Below are 23400 nucleotides of genomic sequence, written 5' to 3' on the forward strand. Positions count from 1 at the left end.
CCAATGAACATGAATATAAAAATGATTAAGACCAATGCTATTCTTTCCTTCACTGATTTGTATCCTTTTTCCTTTCCTTTCCTTTCTAAATGTACCTAACTTGTTCCTAAGCAACTCCAGTGTTCATGCTGCTCATGCCTACGCATCAGTCACTAATTACCTCTAGGGCTTTCACTTTTTTAAATGAATCCAACTTTGAGCATCTTCTTTTCTTTGGATCTGCTAAAGTGACTTGTACTTTTGAAGGGCAAGAAGGGGTTACCTACAGTTGAGCTATCCACAATCTCATATGTATATGTCATAAAAAGCAGGATTATAAATTGTTGTTTCTCATAAGAAGGCTTAATGCAAAAACTGCACATTTTGACAATTCTTAAAGAATTTTAGATTAAATAGGTACATCAATGAAAATACATGGATAAGTCAGATTTCTTAAAAATCTACATTATCCAAATAATGCTCTCTCTAGCTAGAGCAACAGATTTCTAAATGTCTTATAAACTTAAAAGTTTCATTTTACATAAGAATATTGCCCATTGGGGAAGCTGGGTGGCACAGTGGATAGAGCACCAGCTCTGGAGTCAGGAAGACCTGAGTTCAAATTTAGCCTCAGACACATAAAAATTCACTAGCTGTGTGACTCTGGGCAAGTCACTTAACCCCAATTGCCTCACTTTAAAAAAAAAAAAAGAAGAATATTACCCATCAAGGAAATGGACTCACAGTTGAATAGGAGAACAAGTTGGACTATATTTGGGAAATTGTATAGTGCTTTTGATGACCCTGAAATCAAGCTTTTCCCTGAAATCACAGTCCATCTTTTATAAAAACCAATATTTATCCAGTGATACATCATTCCTACAAAGCATAATCTCCAAAGTATTGAAGTTTCAGGTTCCCCAAAAGGCAATGGTGAGACACATGATGGGCATGTATAAGCTGCATCATATTACTGAAAAAGAACTGCACAGGACATAAAGGGCAGGATACGTTACAAAAGAAGTGAATGGCTTCATGTATCAAGAATTAGGGACAACTGAGAGAGAGCCCGTGTGCTCCACTGATAACCACAAAATGTTAATAGTTCCAAAGGAAGCACTCCCCAGTATAGTGCAGGAACCCTTTGTGGAATATTTATTGGAAGACATAGTCCAACATTGCCTAAGATGGGAAGGCATTGATGGGTTGTTACTGTGCCCATGGAAGGAAGCACCTACATCTATAGAATCACAGATCCATTAAAGTATTAAAGTATCTCCATAAATCCAGGATTCTACAACATGTTGCAAAAGCAAGAAAAAACATAGCTTTGGTTCCTCTGTACTTTGACTACTATTAAACATTATTATCTCCCTGTTACTATCATTGAGAGAGAAGTTACTTCATACTCCTAAGGTTTCTAATTGTAATAACAGTAAAGACTAGATAGGTCATACGCTTACAAAATTAAGAATGTAAGAAGAATTCAGAATTGGCCCTATGATTGATTCGTGAAAGGAAACATGAGAACAGCTTTCTTCTAAGTGTCTTTGTTGTTGTCATTAAGTCATTTTTCAGTCATGTCTGACTCTCCCTATTTGGAGTTTTCTTGGCAAAGATACTGGAGGGGTTTGCCATTTCCTTCTCCAGCTCATAAGATGAGGAACTGAGGCAAACGGGGTTAAGTGAGTTGCCCAGGGTCACACAGCTAGTAAGTGTCTGAGGCCCGATTTCAACTCATGAAGTTGAGTTTTCCTGGCACTTTATTCACTGTGCCATGTTGCTGCCCCTCTAAATATCTATTCCATTCATTTAAGATTGTTGTGATTTCATGTGCACAGAAAGCTATGATATTATACACCAGCAGGTTGGTTAAGAAGCATTTACTGAGCACTTGTCTATATTAGAGCCAAAAATGTAGGTGAGCTAATGTAACAGTAGGAAAGAACAATTAATGAAATAATCCTTGTTTGCATTCCATCTCTAAAGCTGAGTATTTAAGTAAAGATAATGTGCCTTTGTCAGAAGATTGACTGAGCTTGGTTTCCTAATTAGAAAGGTAAAGTTCTATGAAATCCAAATATACTTTCATTTATTTGTGATCCCTAATGATGTATAATCTAGGCTGAGCCACTTAAACAATTAGCTCTGGGAATTAAATGTAAATAGAAGGATAATTAATGAATTTGCTAATTATTCTTCACTGATAAGGAAATTAGCTAGTATTCGATTGCAACAGTTTTTTCCTTTCAAAATCCTTTCAAGGATTTTGCATTGGTTCTAAATTTTTTCAAACCTTTATGGACAAATAAATTCATATAAATTCTACTCTCTCTGATATTTGGGTTTTTTTTCTAGCCAAAGAAAAAATGAAAGCAAATTAAATGTCCACATGAGTAACAAAAATAATGACTCAAATTCAACCAATTTTATATCATTCTAGGACCCATTATATCTGATTTAGGAGCTCCAGACCCTTTGTTATCTTTGTCTCCCCTGCTGGCTGACTCCAGGAAATTTTATTGTATATGCTAAAATAGAGAAAGGTTTTAAAGTTTGATTAGAGAGAATATTAAACATGTACATTATTCCCAAACACTCATTCTCTTATCCAAAATGAGATGTTCTTTACCAATGTGTAAATCTGTTCATCAACTGCTACCACAGTCACTTTCTTAAAAGTAATTAAGCATTTCGGAATTTTTGCCACATCTTTCAACACTTGTAGAATCAAGCCCACTTTATCTGTGCTTCCTCCTCTTGGCCTTTCTCTAAATTCCAAGCTGAGGCTTTTTTGTTTGTAAATCATGTTTGAACCTTTTTCTTCCCTAGCTCTAACCTCAGAATATCTTACATTAAATTACCCAGCCATTTCCTGAACTATTTTTAGTGAAGTGACTATCCACACACACACACACACACATGCATGGGCACATGCACACATGCACACACATATCCCATGGTATCTGGCCAATTTATTCTCTAGATGCAAACCATAAAGTAATTGTTCATGGCTTTATGCAAAATATGCAATATATGAAGACTGAAAACATGCCCCTGATGATAGGGATTCTAAACAATCATCTTACTTTCTTAAGAAAACAAGCAATAACTGGAGCAACCTGTGGGTCACTACTTAGTAGTGAAACACTAAACCACCCCAGAATGCCTGGTAATCTCCACTTATTTCTGAACCCCACCTTTTCTTTGTGGTTTAGGAAAGTGTAAATCAGCCAAGCACCATGCACCTTGGATACTCTTCTAAAACTAAACACTACCATTTCCTAGCCAAAGCTCTGACCAAACTTAAACCCTCAATTTCAGTCCAAGCAAAATGTCTGGAGCCTCTTTTTGAACCAAAAATACAAGTTCACAATTTCCCTGTCACAGGAGAAGAACAAAAAAGATTAATAAAGCAGGAAAATCCTAATGACTTCAACCTAAGGCAAAGGTCTTTGGGGATATCGTTTGGGTATCATTTTCTTGTGACCAGTAACTCAGTTATGGCAGTGAAACTCTCATCAGAGAGCAGAATGAGACATTTAGTTTTGTCTCTAATTGGTCTTGTATCATCAGGAATCAGCAGCAGGAAACATGATAACCAGGACTTCTTGCTGCTTTGTTGCAATATTGGAGGAGATGCTACAGAAGTTATATTACTTGGGATCATAAGTTTACAAATGGAAGGGGTCATGAAAATCACTTAATCCACTCATTTTATAGGTGAGGAAAATGAGTCTCTAATAAGCAAAGAGCCAGCAGAAAGAAATGAAAATATGGAAGTGATTGTTGATAAATCAAAATAAATTAATTTTAAAAATGATTAATTCATATCTCTGCTATTAGGAGGTCATGATAAATTTTTTAAATGCAAACGGGACTTGACTATGTCAATAATTTGAAGATGTACAAAGTTTTTACCAATGTGCACCATGTACTGATTGTAGTAATACATCTATTGGAGAGTATCCCATAACATTGAATGGAAAACTATGTAATAAATATAATTTTAATTCTATTTCCAAAAAAAAAAAAGAAAGAAATGAAAAGCGGAGAGAGAGCAGTGACTGGCAGGAATAGTGAGGAACCAACAAGGAACTCAGAGAGAAGAACAAGACCAGAGGAAGGAGAACTAGAGTATTGGGAGAACCTACCTTGACCATTCCAATGGAAACCTGCCACAAAGAAAAGTCTACTTCTAACTAATTAGCTCCTTTGATTAGATCACCAAACTAATGAATCCATGAATTCTATTCCATTCTAGGCTTTGCTCTGTTGCGTAGCTACAGACTGCTTTCTCCCTTATCTCCAGCCAGCTCACAGATGTTTCCAGTTCTTTACAAGGTAGATCAGGTAGCTTGGAATGAATTGATCAGTATAAATCGATATAATAAAACTAAAAACATTGGATATACAAATGGGTCAGTACTGTGATCTTTGTGACATTTCAATTGGTCAAATAGAGACTCTTCCCAAGTTGGGTTGATCTGCCATGTCAAAGGATAGCAGAGAGATAGGACAGGTGGCCATAGGAGGTCACCTTTATTACATAAAGTAATATACCTAGATACTCATTTCAATTAGCCAACAAACATTTATTAAGGCCTTACTATGGCCAGGCACTGTACTGCATATATAAAATTAAAAAAATGGTACCTGCCCTCAAGGAACTCATATTCTAATGGGAGAGAAAACATCCGAGTAACTCTGTACACCAAGATGTATAGAGAATAGGTGAAAGGTAATTTCAGAAGAGAGTGGGGTTTGGAGGGAGGGGTGGGAAGGTGGGAAGGAGGAAAGGGGAATGCCCAGAAGAAGCCTTCTACAAAGAATGGGATTTGAACAGTCTTGAATGATGCTAAGGAAGCTAAAAAGTAGAGGTGAGGGGACAGTATTCCAGGTATGAGGAAGAGCCAGGGCCAAATTGGGAGAGGGATTATCTTGTTCTTGGAACAAGTAGGCCAGTGAAGCTGGATATAGAGAATGTAGGGAAGGGAGTAAAGTGTAAGAAGACTGAAAAGGTTAGAAAAGGCCCAGTTGTGAAGGTTTTAAATACCAAAATGAGGATTTTCTATTTGATTCTGGAAGTTAAAAGGGAACCAGTGGAGTTTACCAAGTAGTGTGGAAACATGGTCAGACCTACACTTTAAGAAAATCTCTTTGATGACTGAGTGGAGGCTAGATTGGAGTAGAGTGCTGAGACAAGGATACCATTTGAAAGGCTGTTGCAGTAGTCCAGATAGAGTATGATGAGGGCCTATACTAGGGTGCTGGCTATGTGAGTAGAGAGAAGGGGATGTCTACAAGATATGTTGTGAAGGTAGAAATGACCAGACCTGACAACAGATTGCATATGTGATTTAAGTGGGAGTGAGGCATCAAGGATGATCCCAAGGTTGTGAGCCTGAGTGACTGAAAGGATGATGGTCCCCTTTACAGTAGTAGGGGAGTTCTGAAGAGGGAAGCATTTAGGGGGAAGGATAGTGATTTTTGTGTTGGAAATGTTGAGTTTGAGATGCCTATGGCACAGCCAGTTCAAGATATCCAAAAGACAATTGGTGATATGTAACAATAACTTAGGAGAGAGACTAGGGCTAGACATGCACAGAGATAATAATTGGACTCATGAAAACTGATAAGATCACCAAGTGAGATAACATGGAAAGAAAAGAGAAGAGTCAAGGACCAGTCATGTAGTGGATTCATGGTTAGTGGACATAGCCTGGAGGAAGATCCAACAAAGGAGACTGGACAGGAGTGGTCAGCCAGCTTAGAGGACAATGAATAAATGAAAAATGAATGGGAATCTCTATGTGCTAAGCACTGGGGATATAAATAGAGAGATAAGACAATCTTTGCTCTCAAGAGCTCACATTCTAATGGGGAAGACCACACATATGAAAGGTTTCAGCTGCACAAATGGAAAGATCTCATGGTCCTTTGGGTGCATCTTCTTTAATGTCATTTCTACTGATAAAATCATGTTTCTGCTTAATTACTACCTTACCATTCAGTGTGTAGTAAGACTGTTCTGTCCAACTAGTCAATCAACAAGCTTTTAAGTTGCTTACTATGGGCCAGGAACAGTGCCAAGCACTGGGGATACAAAGGAAAGCCAAACAAGCTATTTCTTTTCTTTGTATAGTCTGAGATAGGTCAGAGCACATCCGGAGTATTGTATCCATTTCTGGGTGCGACATTTTAGGAAGGACATAGATAAAAATGGAATGCCTCCAGAGGAGGGCAACCAAGATGGCGAAGCACCTCAGATTCATTTCTTGTGAGGACCCATCGAAAGAACTGAAAATGTTTAACCTGGAGAAAAGAAGGTTTAAAGAAAGGACATAAAAGTGTCTTCAAGTATGTAAAAACCTTTCCCCCAGAAGAGGGATTAGACATATTCTGCTCAGTCCCACAACAGAATTGGGAGCAGTGGGTGGAAGTTGCACAGAGGTGATTTTAGGCTTGTAAGCAAAAACTAAGTCAATAATTCCCAAAGGGGAATGGGTTACTGGGGGAGACTGTGACTTTCTCCTAACAAGAAGGATTCTAGCAAAGGCTGGATGACCATTTGTCAGATAAATCATACAGTGGATTCTACTTTAGGGACGAGTTGGATTAGATGGACACTGAGGTTCCTTCCAGTGCTAAGATGTTGTGTTTCTGTGCATAAAAATTCAGTTGTTTTTCATGACACTACAGAGCTCTATTATGAAGATGCCCTTTTAGGCAGGCATTTCAAATGACTTTGGTAGTAGTAACTTACAGTTGTGACAAGGAATACAGGACAGCCATGCTGGTTATAAATTCATTTTTCTCAGTCTTTTTAAGCACCTCCTCTGACTGCCCTATGATTCTTTTCCTGGAGAGATTAAAAATAGTGAGTCAACCAATGTGTTAAGGTGAAAACTAAATAACCACTTGGTAGACTTTGCTCTGCAGCAAATATTCGTCCCTACGGTTTAGTCATCTGCAATGCTGAAAAGTGAAGATGCGAGTTCTTTGTGTTCTGTGGTACAAAAAAAATAATAATAAAAGCAAAGATGCAGGGACCAAATGACTCAGAAGTGAAGATGGAAGGTCAAGCAGGAGGACCCCTGTGTGTGAGAGCATCGATCAGCAAATTTAGTTATGTTCTAAATAAAGATCCTTTAAGTTGTGCAGAGTTGTCACCATCAGTTACCATAAAATAGACAACTCTGAATTGAAAGATCACAGTGTTCTTGGGAACGGTGATTTTACCCCCTGTAATTCTGCATGCATTGTTTGTTTTATAAAATGAAGCAGGCTTTCCAACTTCCAATCAGGAACTCTTAAACACTGCCAAATGTTAAAGAATGTTTTTGAGGGAGAAGAAAAAAACAACCAACAAAAAACCAATCACTGTATTGAAAAAGTGCGAAAATATATGCTGTGCTCTACACCTGCGTGCCTCTCACCTCTGCCAAAGGAATAAGGAGAAGTATCCTGTCATATCTCTTGCTGTTAGGACCATTCTTTTTCTTTGTACTGTTGCAGTATTCACTTTCAGGAGTTTTGTGGTGGTTCTTTCCAATTACATTGTTGTCGTCATTATGTATATTGTTGGATTTGGGGTTTTTTGTTTTTTGGTTTTTCGCTTTGCTTACAACGCTGTGCGTCAGCTCACATCTGCCATGCTTCTCACTATTCTTCATGTTATTTCTTACAGCACAATAATGTTCCATTGCATTCATATACTATACCATATTTTGTTTAGCCATTCCCCATTCAATGGGCATCTTTGTTACCACAGAAAGTGCTGTATCTTCTTACCGAAGACCTCCTTGGAGCATGTGCCTAGTAGAAGAATATTGAGTCAAAGAGTATGGATATTAAGACATTTCCAAAAGACTCACGATGGAAAATGCATACAGAGAAAAAACTCTGGAGTCTGAATGTAGATCAAAGCATACTTTTTTCACTTTTTTTGTTTTTCTTTCTTGTAGTTTTTCCTTCTTTTTCTGATTTTTCTTTCACAATATGACTACTGTGGAAATATATTTAATATCATTGTACATGCATAACCTATATCATAACCTTGCTGTCTTGAGGGGGGAGAAAAATTTGGAAATCAAAATTTTATAAAAGTGAATGTTGAAAACTATCTTTACATGTAATTAGAAAAAATATTATTAAGTGAGGGGAAAAATAAAATAATATCATAATATCAAAAAAAGAGTATGGATATTTTAGTCACTGTATTTGCATCTCTACTTTGTATCTGCTGCCCTGCTCTTGTTTCAACTCCACTGAACAAGATGCCTTCCATACCAGTAACCCCTGGTGTCCCAACTCCATAGCCCTTCACTGGCTTTCCTGTCTCCTTTTGAGTGCTGTCTGCCCCTTTGGAGTGTAAGTTCTTTGAAGGCAGGAACTGTCTTTTTATTAATTATAACCCCAGTGCTTAGCACAGTGCCTGGCACTTAGTAGGCACCTAATAAATGTTTATTGGATTGGATAATTGCTTTCCAAAATGGTTGTTCTAATTCATAACAACATTCACAATGCAAAAGTGTGCCTGTCTTTCCATGATCCATCTAACATTGACTATTCTCTTCTGTTGTTATCTTTGCCAATTTGCTGTTTTAATTTGCCTTTGTCTTATTATTCGTGATTTGTAACACTTTTTCAATTTCTCTTTTAAGAACTGTTTGTTCATCTTCTTTCATCACTTAATTTCTTTCTGAATTGCTTTTGATCTTATATGTTTCTGTTAATTGCCTTGGATACCAAACTCTTATCTGAGAAATTTGACAAAAAGATTTTTTTTCCCATTCAACTTGTCCTAAATGCATTCATTTTATTTGTGCAGAAGCTTTTCAATTTTGAAGAATCCTTTTTAATATAATATTCACCCACTATTTTCCTCTGTTCTCTGAATTTGTCTTTCAGGTTAGCAATATGCATGTATATGTGTGTGTTTATGTGTGTGTAAGCAGAACACAGCAGTGTTAAATTTATTGATGCACAGCTATTCTTAAATTTCACTTGATAAAATTTTCTCTCTTCTCCCTTTTGTTTTTCCTTCCATATGAAGAAGTGGACCAAGTCGATAAACTCTGAGCTTGGGAAGGTCCTTTGTTCATTTCACACATTACACTGTTCGTGCTGGGTTACAAATTGTCTGAAAATAGAATTTGATTCCATTTTGAAATCACTTGTTTTTATCTCTTAACTTTTCTCAGTTCGTGACCTTTGTTCTCAGTTGCTGACCTTTGGCTCAAATAAGCAGGTGTACTTGGGCTTGCCATCATCCCATGGGTGTTCATTGTGCCAGAAATTTCTGATAAGACAATCTCCCCATTGCCTGGGGACTTTGCTATCAGTGAAGATAAGTGAGTGGCACTAGAAGAATACTGAATTATGTTCCTTATAAATCACTGACTAGCCCAGTGGACTGAGGAGCGGAAGGAGAAGGGAAATAATTTGATAAAGTCACCATTAGTGTCAGCTCAATGATAGGAGCTTGCCGAGGTGCAACCAACAAGCATGAAGCCAGTTCAACTTCACTAGGCACAAACCCTTTGGTGGGTCAGGGAGCCCTTCCCACTGTTATTGCTAGTCCCAGGAGAAACCTGAGACCACCAGACTCAGCCCCTCATCCCAGTAACAGACAGGAAGAGGGGATACAAAACTGATAAGCAACTCAGAGAGGATCCCACTCCCTACTGGCAAGGGTGTCATAGAGGCAGATAATCCCTGCCAGTGCAGTAACTAGCCAAGTACCAGGCTCAAAAGATGGTAGATGAGTAATTAAGGCAGCCCTATAAATGGAGATATTCCAATCATTCTCACAGACAACTAGGCTTCGGCACAGAGGGAGGGGGGAGGGGGACCAATATTAAATGGGATGATGCCAAGAAAACATTAAAATAACACTAATAAATGTATTTTATAGATAAGAAAAATGACATGGAAAGAAGTTTAGCAGATAATGGCATTCCTTACCTGGCTTAGAGAAAAGAAGACTTAGAGCAGACATGATGTCTCTCTTCAAATATTTAAAAGACCGTCCCCTGGAAGAAGGTTAGATTTGTTCTGCTTGGTGCCGGAGACTGAAACTAGGAACAGTAGCCAGAAATTATAAAGAGATGATTTGGGTCTTTATTTAAAGAAAAAAATAGAGCAGTATCCCAAAGTGAAATGTGCTTTCTTGGGGTGCTGAGCTCTCTCTTACTCAAGGGCTTTAAGCAAAGGCCTGATGACCAGTTGTCGAGTTTGTTAAAAATGGATCCCTTTTCAAATGAGTTTTGAACTAGATAGGTCTATGTGGTCTTTTCTGTTATCCCTCCTTGCTCAGTAACCTGAGGATCTGTTCTGTAGTCTCCTACATGGAGAAAGGTTCTGATAACTTATCTCAGTCTACCTTTCTTCTGCAAGCCCTCTTCTCACTGAGCTAGATCCTAATCATTCCCTTTGTCTGTCTTTATCAGACTCAGACTGTTATAGTTGGGCCATGGGACCTTAGATGTCATCTATTAACTCCTTCCTTTTAAAGAGAAGAGAACTAAGAAGTTAAATTTCTTGCCTATAACCATTCAATAAGTGACAGCAACCAACCCTGTGACTCCAAGTCTATTGCTCTTTCTACCATCATGTTACCTTCTTTGGCAAGGATCAGTCCAACTGAGCAGGAGTGCAGAATTTTGAGGTCTTATCCACCAATGAAACGTAGATCTAGATGGACCCAGGATAGATAAACCCTGGGGAGTTGAGGTCTCTGGCTGACCTCTAGTGGCTGGTTCCCTGGCCTTTCCTAACTAATAGATCTTCCTTTCCCTTTCTAAACTCAGGACCACTAACCTTGGTGGATCATATGACTCAAGGCACTGCACTGAAAGCCTAGGCTATGGCATGCCCTATATTAATAACCCTTGGAAATCTGTCATTACCAGTTAATCTATAACTGCATAGGCTCAGGACTCTCTTGCCTATTTAATCTCATTTTTCTGCCCCCGCTAAAGTCCTTTAGGTCTTATGCTTACCCTCTCCTCTGGTTTGTTGACTGATTGATTGATTCTGTTGCTATACAAGTACATTCATCAGATCTGCCAGGTTATCTGAAGAGGGTAGCCTCCTAAGCAGTCCTCTAGCTAGATCTTTACTCAAGCCCTGCTTAAAGGCCTCCACCAAAAGCTTTCTTCCTGACCCCAAGCCCAAAATGCTTCTCACCTGGCAGAACTTTGTCATGTCATCAAGCGAGAGGCTCACACCATGACTATTACTTGTTATTGGAGCCGTCACTTCCTGGATCCTAGATGGATAACTAAGCACTAGACAGAACTCCTTCTTAAACCTTCTGCATCCAAGGTTTGGCCGAGTCAAGGGCAGCCACTCTCAGCTGCCCAAATCACAAAAGCTGCCGACATATTAGCTAATAAAAAATGTGTAGAGCTGTGTCCTAAAGACGAGTTGGCCCTGTCCCAAAAGGGCTAAGGTCTCCTCTCACTTTCTCTGCCAGAAAGTGTTTTAATCACTGAGTCCTACAGATAATCTGGTTCAGGGAAAGTAGTGAGCATCCCATTTGCTGGGCTCTTACTGAGCCATAAGTTGAGCAGTGAATGCCTTCACGTGTTACATTGCCCAGCCCTCTGACCCTTCCACCCAGCAGTAGAACCCTGGGGACCAGAAACCAAGGACTAAGTTCAAATAAACTACTAGACAGCGCCTGATGTTAAGGCTCTTATTATTGCTTGCGTTATACTAGTATGATCTCTATAGAAGGGTTCCAGCTCTGTAGAGGGCTTTGTACATGCAACAAGGCTATAAACTCCTAGACCCACGCAGACCCATACACATTCTGGTATTCTGGTTCAGGGAAAGGAGAGCCAAGGCACATACTGCAGCATCATGAACCTACGTCCTCTCCCCTCTTCCACTCTGTCTGCTGTCTACCCTCACTATAGCCACTATCTCCTCTGCTTTACTGTAGCATTCAGGGTCCTTAGACCAGCTTCCAACCACTCTTTACCACATATTATAGCATTCTGTCTCCTTCCTAGTGCCCTTAATTCCAACCCCCAAAAGAACTGCATTTAGTTGTTCCCTTTTCTAGATACCCCTTATTGATGAGGAGTGAAGAGGGAATCGTTCTTTATAGGTGGGCAGCACTTTCATCTCTTTCCTTGTCAGCCCATAGCATCCCAGCCTCCTGATCCCTGACTAGATAACCTTTGAGATCTTTCACCTATTAAACTGTGAGAAACTGGCAGAAAAGAGTACTAAACAGGTCTAAGTCACCCTCTCCACCCTCAAGGATCTGGCTTCTTTCATGTCCTTCATTCTCGCTCCTGCTCGAGTCCTTGCTCTAGGCCAGTGCTGTGCACAAGGTAGGGCTCCCACAAGCACTGGTAGAGCTAATAAGTGCAGGCCTCAGTCTCCTCACTTCTGGGAGACAAGGAGTGCTGCTTAGTACGTGAGAGGAGAAGGATGAGAACTTAATGTAAGTATCTGAGCTCTCCATTCCACCCTCTTTAGTTATGGTTGTCAATTATATATTATTAAAGTTTTCAGTAGAAACAACCCATTCAGAAACCCATGAACAGGCTTTCACTTAGCTAAACAACAAACCAGTCATTCTTGTGGAATGTCTCATCTTTCTAAATTCTAATATCTGTTTATTTTTTTAAAACCTGTTATTCTTCTCCTTTAATACTTGTCTTTGTTTTGTCAAGATGGACTTTTAAAGTTTACTCTTTATTTCTGTGAATTGCAGGGATGCAATTCGGAAATTAGAAGATCATATTATGTTTGAGTTTCAAGGTCTCAGCTAAGGCTTTTGAGTTAAGGGGAAGCCACTTAACTCCTGTTACCTGGAGCAAACATCTGTATTTTTCACAGAAGTAAATTGCGTCTCTTAAAACTAGTTCATGGAAATAGTTGGTTTCCTATTGGTAGTCGAGTTCACAGTCATTCTTTAGCTACCTCCGCCTACTCTCTTCTACTGTGGCTAACAGAGTTCCTTTTCATAGGTGGGACAACCAAAGGATGCAGTGATTTAGCCATTATTACCCATAACTGGGGAAATGCAGGTTGATTTTTGAGGGGTCCCCTCCAGCCATATGCTCAGGAGGTGCTAAGTCTATGAAACGGAAAGAATGTTGTTTCCCCAGTGAAATAGAACTTTTAACTCTTAAGAAAGGAAAAACAGCCAAACTGTTAGCTATTCTCAGTAGGTATTGTGTATGGTTGTGTAAAATATTGCATTCTGCCCTTATTACACTGAAAGCATATATCTGGTAGGGGAGCATGAACTCTGGGCATCAGATGGTTATGTTTCCCTCATTTATGTCCCTGCTTGGATTTTGCAGATGTGAGAGCTGTGGAGCAGTTTTCCACTCTGAATGCAAAGTGAAGTCAGTCCCCTGCCCGAGGTGTGTCCGTCGAGAGCTGCAAAAGAAGCAGAAATCCTTCTGGAGGAGACTAAATATGGATGAGAGCCTAGAAGAGGCATGCAGCATGTTTGAGCTGTCTTACCAGAACACATGACTGCCAGCCGCAGGCCCTGGGGGAGCACGATCTGCTGGTTCACTAACAGGTGGTACAGCAGCTTCTGAACGATCCAGACACATACTGTGGGAGGGAGATGTGTCTGTCCTTAAGCTAGAGATACAGACACATATATGTTTATGTTTTCATATGTACGTAGGTACTGTCCAAAGGCCCTCGAAGCCTTTGTGGCTTGAAAATTACCCCTAGCTGATTACATTTTGTCAGGATTTTCAGCTGCTTCATCTCAAGCAAGATGTAGTGTACACATGATGCTTTTGAGGTCACAGACTTTTCTCTTTGGCCCTCCGGAGCCATTTTATTCTATAGGCAGAAACATTTTCTGCCTTGCTTATTGTTTCATTCTGGGGTTGTCATTTAGTAAGCAACAACCATGCTTCGGGTGATTTTTGTGTTATTTTTAGCCTTCACAGAAGCTGAAGCAATTGCAACAAGTTAATCCATCATCTGTTTCATGGGAAAGTTTTCAGAATACAGTGACTCCTCTTGGCTCCTTCCAGGACCCACTATCACTGGCTGTGTCCCCTCATCTCAGTTTCTGCCATAGGAACTATAATCCCCCACCTGGTATTTCACCTAAACAAAGTGGAATATCTTGGAAGCTGTGTGTGGGTGCTTATTCTGATAGCACTCAGCCTGATTTCACCCATGGAGCTAGTTCTGATTTTTAAATTACACTTATAAATCTTGCTTCCTGATAAAATACAAGATTTCTATGAAAAATTGTAATCAGACCATTTGTTGATATATATCCCAGCAGCATTCTCTTCATGGGGTGGCCACAGGCTGTATGTGCCAGATTATATTCACAGCTATTTTAAATCAGAAATGCCATAGGAAAGCCCAGTGTCCTTTCAACAGGGGTGATATTTATGGTTTTTAATGGGGCTGGGCTCAGAAGAAATTCTATCATTTTACCTAAACTGCAATTAACAGACTGGCAAATACAGTCTATGATGATCCCACTCCAGGAGAAGATGCCTTCACTGTCTTTGAAGGCAAATCACTGTTAATGCCTACAAATTCTTCCCAACCACCTTCTGTCTTGGTTCCCATCGCAATTGTTTTGGGTCTATAACCTACTGCTTAATATTAGCTCTGCTTTCATGTTATGTCATTTTTTTAAGTTTCTCAGTCCGTCTTATTTATACTACTTGAGTTCTAAGAGTATAAGAATAAGTAATATTTAGTACTTTAAAAGGAAAAAAAGCTAGAAAACATATCCACTTTAATAAAACCATGAGTGCTAGAATAAATAGGAAGAGTAGTTCCTTTGCTACTGGGCAGGGTCGTGGTTTTCCCAGAGCAGTGTCCTTTTAAAGGCCACAGGTACTATTGTCACTAGGACAGAAATGTCAGGTGGGACAGCCCTGGAAACATGATTTGCTTTCATTCCTTTCCATTAAAATAACTCTCGCCACAATACTAAAGTGTTGAAAATTAAAGGTGAATTCCTAATCGACTTGGGAGGTCCATTTCATTTCACTGCAGATCAGAAGCCTTTGGCTTCTTTGTCATTTGATTATTGCTGAGTTTTTAAAACTTCACCTCACTTTGTTTCACAAAGAACCCTCCCTGATTACATTCGTCCTCTCTTCCTCCCTTTCTCCAGAGCTCCGCACATGTATTTTTATGTCACCCTCACACAAAGGAATAACTAAGCTGACTGGTGCCGGCGGGCAGTTATATGTGAACGTTTCACTTCTGGACTCACACCGGTCCCCCATATTGCAGACCACACATTTCAACTTAAGAGCTAACCACCAGGCGTTTCGTTTCTGAATTATACAGTAGCTGAAGTGCTGTAGCTGAGGCGTGAAAACTTGTTAGAAGGCCAGGCCTATTCATAAGAAGCCTTATGGTGCCTTTTCCTCTTGGAAAAACAGGTTATCTTCACCACCACCACTCTATCCACCCTTCCTTTTCCCTCTCCTCCCCAACATGGATTACATACAAAAGAAAAGGGGTGGCAATTTTAAAATAAGCAGTTGGCAGACAGGCAAACAATCTGATCTCCCCTCACCCCCCACGTTCCTGAAATACAGTATTTATATTTTCTAGCCTCAGAGAAGATAGCAAAACATGATCTTTCACAAGAGAATTATAGACCTGCTTATTATAAAACAGATGTGCTCCAATGGCAAAGTGCCTTCCTCCCTCCACCCCCAGTTCCTTGTCACTGTAGCTTATTTTTTGCCTTTGTTATAATTAATGTATCTGTGATCTGGCTACGACTAAGCTTAGCCATAGTGAGCTACATTTGGAGACCTGAGGAGTAGGATTGCTCTTCTCCTCCCCTGACATACTCAATCTCTGTACAGTCTTACCCAATCTCAGATCTTCCCAGGAGTAAAGACATGAGTTTGGCCTCTCAGGCCTTGTGGCTTTGTTTCACAAGGTGCCCATGAAGGTGGCCTTGATAGACAGGAGTTCAGATGAAACCCATGAGAAATCTGTCCACATCCATCACTTTATGCATGTTTCCAAAGGAAGACATAGAATTGAAATTGCAGTCATCCACCCGGATCTGGAACAGTGGCCTTGCTGTTTTGGTCCTTTCCCGTCATTGTGAAGCTTCCTCAAGGTCCAGTTTCAACAACCCTGGCTGACAGGCCTCAACTTAGCTTCTCTGTTTCCATCCCAACATCTGCTGGTGATGAGGATCACACACATTTGAATTTACATATGCAGTGAAAAGGCAAAGTTGCCGTTTATACCCCAGAATGCCTTAGAAGAGTCTATGATACTTTTTTTTTTTTTTTTACTGTTTTCAAGTCAAATAAATGGCTTTGTGCAGTGCATTCAGCATTTGCCCCTCCTGTTAGGAAACAGTCAGACTGGATGCAAACCTCATGGATCACTACCTTCTTAAGGCCAAATGAATATCCTGCTTTCCTGTGTGTCCTGTTTCTCAGCCTAGGTTGAATGTCTTGCATGTGAGGCATATAACAAAATGGCCAATTAATCTCCTAGAGCTGGCAGCAGGTTCGAGGAACATTTCTTCACTGACAAGGGCCAACCAATTCCCTGGTGCATCCCCTGAGGAAATCACTTCTGTCGGTGCCAGAAACATTGTAGGGTGTGATATTGTCCAATCTTGATGAAATATTGGCAAGTCAAACTGTGCAGCAAAGAAGCCAGTTCCTTAAATAGACCTCAATTTGCACCACTACAGGAAGGCCACAGAGCCCTTAAAATCACTTAACTGAAATGGAAGAAATTTTCTTTTCGGGTCTAGTTTTCCCCCAAAGTTAAGAACATTTCTACAGGACAAACCAAGCAAACTTCTGCTTCTCTGCCTTTTGGTGGGGCAACGTTATAGTCATTTTCACATCCCCCAAGATCGGGAGAGTAATCTTCCTTTGGAATATTTGATTAGCTACTAAAAAGCAAACATTCCTTCACGTCGGGGAAAAGTTGCTAGGAATAAATTTCTGTGATTTCTAAGAGATCAATTTTCCAAACTCTTCTTAGGAGGGATTTTTCTTTCATTTCTCCTCAGCTTCTGTAAAAAGCAGAAGCATTTACAAAAATACAGGACCCCTCTTCTAACCAAGCCACCTGCCGCAAGCCAGTTAAAGTTCATAACTGAAAGCAAACCCTCTTTAGTTGCATTTCTCTTTGTGCATCTGTACTCATTGTTGAACATTGGTGCAACATCATTTCTTCTCCTCACCCCACCAACCCACCCAGAGGTTTGACTTCGGATCTGTGTACATTGTCTAGTCATACAAAAGCAGAATGATGTGACTCAGCTGCAAAACGGAAACACTCTCAGTGGAAACTGGGCTCTGTTCTGCTCCTTCTCTAGAGTGCAGCCCAAAACATTATGGATATATATACTTGTACAGAACTATTAGCTATTAACTGTAGTTCTTTGAGAACTTTGCTGAAATAACTAGCCTGTAACCACAACCTTGAACTTGCTTATCCTGCTTCAGTCTAGGGTCTATAAATAACCCAGAGATTATCTTTTTTTAGTTAGCACAGTAAAAGGAGACATATGTAATTCTCCATCTTTTATCGCTCTCTAGCTTTGTCTCTTGTTTCACCTTTTCCTAAAATTAAATTTAGAAGTAGAGGATGTTGTGAACCACTGTAGGAAAAAGCTTTGGAATATTTGGCTCAAAATTAAATACCCAAATTGAATGTAATTGAGGCTACTTTTTTAAAATGCTGCTATCTGTTTGTAACTTTGTTCTTGGGATCTTAATATTTATCCTTACTTGTCACTATTGTCATAAAGGAGAAAATAGATTATTCATTTAAGTCTCAGTCTTTTATGTTCTTGGGAGAGAGTATCTGACTGTTAACAGGTTAAATCTAATTACAGGTGAATGAGCCTTGCTTGGTGCCCATTTGGACAGGCATGTGTTGGTTGTTCTCGTGTGGTACTTGGTTTTGACTTCGGTCTCAACACCTGGTCCTGTTCGTGCTAGAAAATGTTCTAGGTTTTACTGGGTTCACAGATCTTTGAGATGAGGTTTTAATTTGAAGTTGATTTGTTTCCATTTGGGGGAAGGCATTGTTTTAATGCATACTAGAGTACTCTGTGAGACTCTAAGTTTAATAAAAGGTGATTTTAGACAGCCCATCAGCAATGAATGCTAGAGGAATGAAGAAGCAATGGCAAGAACTGTTGACTTATCAGTTGGTGGGTTTTGATTTGTTTTCTCACTTTCATTATTCCAAATCATTGCTTATTACATGGCACATCTCATAAAGTGACCCCCCAACATGATGGAAAGTACTTTTAAATATAAATAGGACACAGAATTTGGGGTTTTGCATTGTCCTTTCTTCATGGGACTAGAAGCCCTTGAGGGCCTCTCTTTGTAGAAAGGTCTGGATTGAAGCTGACTGTTGTCCAGTTGGGGCACTTTAGGCACCTATGGAAGGGAACCCATTAAGTAGAAACTCTTACCAGGCTGGAGATGATCTCTCATTTTCGACTACCCTGCTGCAAACTAGTCTCTCTCCCTTTGTCTCCCTCACCCATGGTCCTGGGCTCTGGCTCTGATTCAGGCTTTTTGGCTAGGGAGCTAGTTAGTGAACAAGTGGGCCCTCGTGGCTCCTACTTTGAATTTGCCTTCTGATTTGTCTTTTCCTGTAGGAGTGCCTTATAGTACTATCTTGCATCATCATTAAACAGTTTGTCTAATCCACTTGAAACTCCACGATAAGTCTGTTGCGCATTCAGGATCCTCAGCCTAAAACAAGAATCATTTTGCTTGTTCTCTCCTGGCTCGTATGAGATGTATACGGGGCCGGCGTATTCCAAGATGCACGTCAAACCTTTCACCTTAGTTTAACTTGGTGCCTTAACTTCAAAGAACAAAGAGAATTCTGTCAGGAATGCTTTGCCAAGTTTGAACAGTACCAATTCGAGCCCGTGAGGATTATTGGCCATTTTACCAGGAAATACAAAGGACTCAATAATTTAAACTTGATGCTGTTTTTTAATCACTCATTTTTTTTTCCCTTTAATTAACTAGACTCAGGGGAATTCAATGATGACATGAAGGCTTTGAACCAATGGATAGAAATGATGAGTAGCTATTTAAATTGGAACCAGTAAAATAGTGAAATTTGTAACAGAGGTTTGGGGGATTAATTTGGGCACAGGGATCCTTTTCCTTTGTTGCCCAGGAACTTTCTTTTGAATGTGCCACCCTGTCCAAATAGAAAACCAGAATCCTCTTGGGTGAATATCATCCTTGCCATGGAACACTGTGCTTTGTGTGGTAGATCACCAGAAGTAGCTCCCTGGTTTTTCAACACCATAGACCTAAGGCCAAATTTTGGCTTTGACCATAGGCAAAAGTCATGGTTCAAACAGTTGATCACCCACAACAAAAGGTCATCAGTCTGTCCCTATAAGGAAGAGTTGAGAGGAAGGAAGGACTGCTAAGATCATAGAGGTGTCCTGGGTCAAAGACTGAAGAGTAAAGAGGAATTCTATCAGATGCAATTCATTCTTATCTTCCTGGTTCAGGGTGATGTAATTGTTCCCTTATTTCTGTGAGAGCTAGATTCACTTTTCAATTCAGAATAAAGGATTTTCATTTTCATATCATTGTTGCATATGTGGCAAGAAACTGTTTTTCAGTGTGCTAATTTATATTTGGATTTTTCTGTCTTTAAAGTTTTTTATATTGTTTTGTTTTTATTTAACTTTTCACCACTGGGTTTACATTGTATTTTTTTTTCTGAATGTAATAATGTCTAAGTGAAATTGAAGTTGTATTGTCGACAAGCACCTGGTTTTTATGATCATTTGTAACCTAATTTAAGTGCACCAGTCCCTAACGTGTAAAGGCGTCTCCTAATTAATAAACAATATGAAAATAATTTCTCCTCTTGTATTTCTTTCGTTAAAATAGTAATGTGACAGAGATGGTGAAAGCCTGAACCGAGTACTGGATGTTATTCCAGTATATTCAAGGCCATTTTTATTAAAAATGGCATATACCAAAGTGTACAAGCACTTTCATTCTAACTTAATCCTAAAGGTATGGTTTTTTAAAAATCTGTCAATCTGAAATATATTTATCAGAGCTTTTTCTACTCATTAATGTCATAATGATGATTTTTTGCTTTAGAAATACTATAGCTTTTAAAAGGTATGATAGTAACACTTTGAGTCTTATTTACTGACATTTTTACTTGATCACAGCCCAATTTTTTTTTCCTTAGGTCCTGGGCCTCAAGCTAACAAGAGTAGTTGCTGTAGGTCACTAGCATGAAATATTGACCTGGTTTGCCTATGTCTAGCGCCCTCCTTCCTTGTGATCAGTACCCTAAGTATCACAATTTGCTATAGCACAGGGTAAAAGCTAAATGGGAGGTTATTTAGCAAAATGAAGAGGTAATTTACTACATGGTACCCAGGGCCCTGAAAGCATTAACACAACTTCCTCAACTGTTTGGCTTATTAGTCTGAAAAAGTTTTGGCACATTGAGAATCTTGCTTAATCCCCCGACTCACCATGATTTAGAACAGAAACTCAGATAAATGGTAACCATTTGCCAAAGGAGATGAACACTCCCTATGTGGCAAATCTCTCTCCCGTAATTCCTACTATCATTTTGACCCTACAGAGGAGGAGTGTAGGTTGAGAGAACCTGGACAGATTTGATCTGCATCGTTGGAGGGAGCGCCCACAACAATGAGAGCACAGATAAATCAAAGTATGAAGGAGAAACAGAACCACTACTTTGTTTTTTCTAACCAAACACTTCCCCCAGCACTTAAGTCTGCCTGGCCTGCAGGCCTGCTACTCCCACTTATACCTCTTCATTGGTCGGTCAGGTGCCAACAACAGTGACAGGCAGATACCTAAAGCCTTTGACCATTTCCACAGAACACACGTCGGTTTCTATCTATCCAGCCCTAGCCTCTCTCCCGAGCTATATTCATCTATCACCAACTACGTTTTAGACATATAAAACTGAATGTCTCAGAGACATCTCAAACTTAATTTGCCCAAAACAGAATTCATGCTCTTTCCCCTAAAATCCAGTATCTTCCAAACTTCTCTATTATTATTGAGGGTCTCACTATCCTCCCAGTCACCCGGAGTTGCAACCTTGAGATTGTCCTCAAATCCTCACTAGCTTTTACCCCATATATCCAATCCATTGCCAAACCATTTTTCCCTTTGTAATATCTCACAGGTCCCCTCCCCTACACTCACATCCACCATTCTAGTTTAGGCCTTTATCGCCTCTCACCTGAGCTATTAGAGTAGCTTTCAAATTGGTCCCCTTGCCCCCAGCCTTTCTAATCATCCTCCACTCAACCGTCAAAGTGATTTTCCTAAGGCACACATCTGCATTAAGTATAAAGCTTTTCATTTGTGATTTAAAACTCTTCGTAATCTGATCCCTTCCTACCTTTCCTTTCTTCTTACACTTATCACTTCCTTACCACACTTAAGATATAACTAAACTGGTCTATTTACTGTCATTTACACACAAAACTCCAACTCCAGCCTCTGCCTTTCTAGTGGCTGTCCTCCATGCCTGGAGTACTTTCCCCTCTCACCTCTGCCTCCCAGTGTTCCTGGATTTCTTCAAGATTTGGCTCAAATCTCACCCCTGTGGGCCTTTCCAGTTCCCCAGGCCTTAATGCCTTCCTCTCTGAAATTATCCTCCATTTATCCTGTATGTATCCTGTATGTACCTAGCTATTTACATGCCTCCAATCTCCTTTGGGCAGGAATTGTTTTTGCCTTTCTCTGTTTCCCCAGTTGACTAACTGACAGCTATTGACAGACAGGTAGGTAGTGCTGTGGATAGACTCGTCTTTCTGAGTTCAAATCTGGCCTCGGACACTAGCTATGTGATCCTGGGCAAGTCACTTCACCCTGTTTGCCTCAGTTCCTCATCTGTAAAATGAGCTGGAGAAGGAAATGGCAAACCGCTCCAGTCCCTTTCCCAAGAAAACCCCAAATAGGGTCAGGAAAAGTCAGGATGGAAACAATTGAACCATAATAACTGGCTGAACAGAACGGAGGTTCCACCTGGTGATGACTGCCAGAGACAGTGGTGCCTCCTGTTGCTGAAATTAGGCTGATGTGGATAAAGGCTTCTGGCCTGTCTGACTCCCCTTCTCTCTGGCCAAAAAAGCTTTTCGGGCTCATGAGCTGCTCAGTTAGAATCATTCATAAGTTCTACTTAAACGCCCTCCCCCAAAGAAAGACACAGAGAGGCCAGAAAAGCTACTTCTAGGTAAATGTTTACCAGTTGTCAACCCTGAGTCCTGAGTCGTTCTATCTTGGACACACCAAAACAAGCTGGAGCCCACATCATTCCAACCCCACCCTCAGGAAATCAATCAGGACTCAGACCTATTCTGGCCTAGACATTGTTGGACTTCATCCCCCACTATGAAACCACTACCGATAAGGAGAAATGAGTTAATGTTTTACAGGAACCAAACTAGACATGCAATGTAGTCAGGAGGCTGATAAAAATTCTCTTGCCTTTTCATTTGATTTACAGGATGTTATCTTGCCTCTATTTGTAATAATTTGAAGTGTCTAGATGCTCCAGGAAGATTTTTCCAGTTTTTCCTACCTTCACTAATAGGAAATATACTGATTTTCAGAGACCTGGAAAAGAACCTAGAGATTCATACTCTGTTGTTCTCTCCATGCCCTCTAGACACTGTGAATTTGAATCTCTCTTAGAAGAGATTTTTTTTTTCCTGGGCTTGGCCATTATCTTGTGATGGTGACAATGATAGCTTGAAAGAAAGATGTTACCAAGCAGTCAACATTAATTATGCCTTGTTGTGGGCACCCAGGTGACAGGTGGACATGGCAGCTAAAGGACACACGGTTCTGGTTGCTTTAGCAAAACATCAGACTTAGAGTCATTTCCCCTCTCTCACATCCTTAGAGTACTTTGGAACTAGCTACTCCAAGTGTACTCCATAAACTTTACCTTTACACACCTTGTTTTTGTCCAGGGTGAGGTGAGCTTATATTTACCTAATGCTTACATACACTGTAACAATACAACCTGGTTACTAGAGGTGTTGAGGTCATGCCTGAAGGTTACCAAACAGGGCTGTCAAGAAAGTCTTTTCCTGCTACCTGTTCTTAAACTCCTGATTAAGCTGTAATTTTGGTCCTCACAGTCATAAGTTCTAGAGGTGATCAGCAAGCCCAGGCCTGAAAAAAAAAAAGTCTTCCACTTGGTGTTATCTTGCCATTCTCTTTTTGTTGGTTTCTTGTCATGGAAAATCACAAGAGTCATCTTGCTTTGAAAAAGCAAGGAAAATTCACAGAAATTCTGAGTAGCCCAGTTTCCACAAGTTGAACAGAATAGCCAACTGCTGACAAGCACAAAAAACCTAGTTCCAAATTTAAGCACCTATTAAAC

At 39.9% G+C, this 23400-nt stretch overlaps 1 protein-coding gene across 2 annotated transcripts in view; it reads left to right on the top strand.

Moving 5' to 3' along the window:
- The window catches only part of PLEKHM3 (pleckstrin homology domain containing M3), a 210109-nt gene extending 190249 nt beyond the window's left edge, over positions 1-19860 (top strand). For both annotated transcript variants that reach the window (XM_027873652.1, XM_027873653.1), the window contains exon 8: positions 13311-19860. In XM_027873652.1, coding sequence (XP_027729453.1) covers positions 13311-13488 — 178 coding nt within the window. In that variant the 3' untranslated portion in view covers positions 13489-19860. The remainder of the gene's footprint in view (positions 1-13310) is intronic.
- The last annotated feature ends 3540 nt before the right edge of the window (positions 19861-23400 follow it).

Source organism: Vombatus ursinus, unplaced genomic scaffold (assembly GCF_900497805.2).
Source record: "Vombatus ursinus unplaced genomic scaffold, bare-nosed wombat genome assembly UNPS02014802.1, whole genome shotgun sequence".
Taxonomy (NCBI): Eukaryota; Metazoa; Chordata; class Mammalia; order Diprotodontia; family Vombatidae; genus Vombatus; species Vombatus ursinus.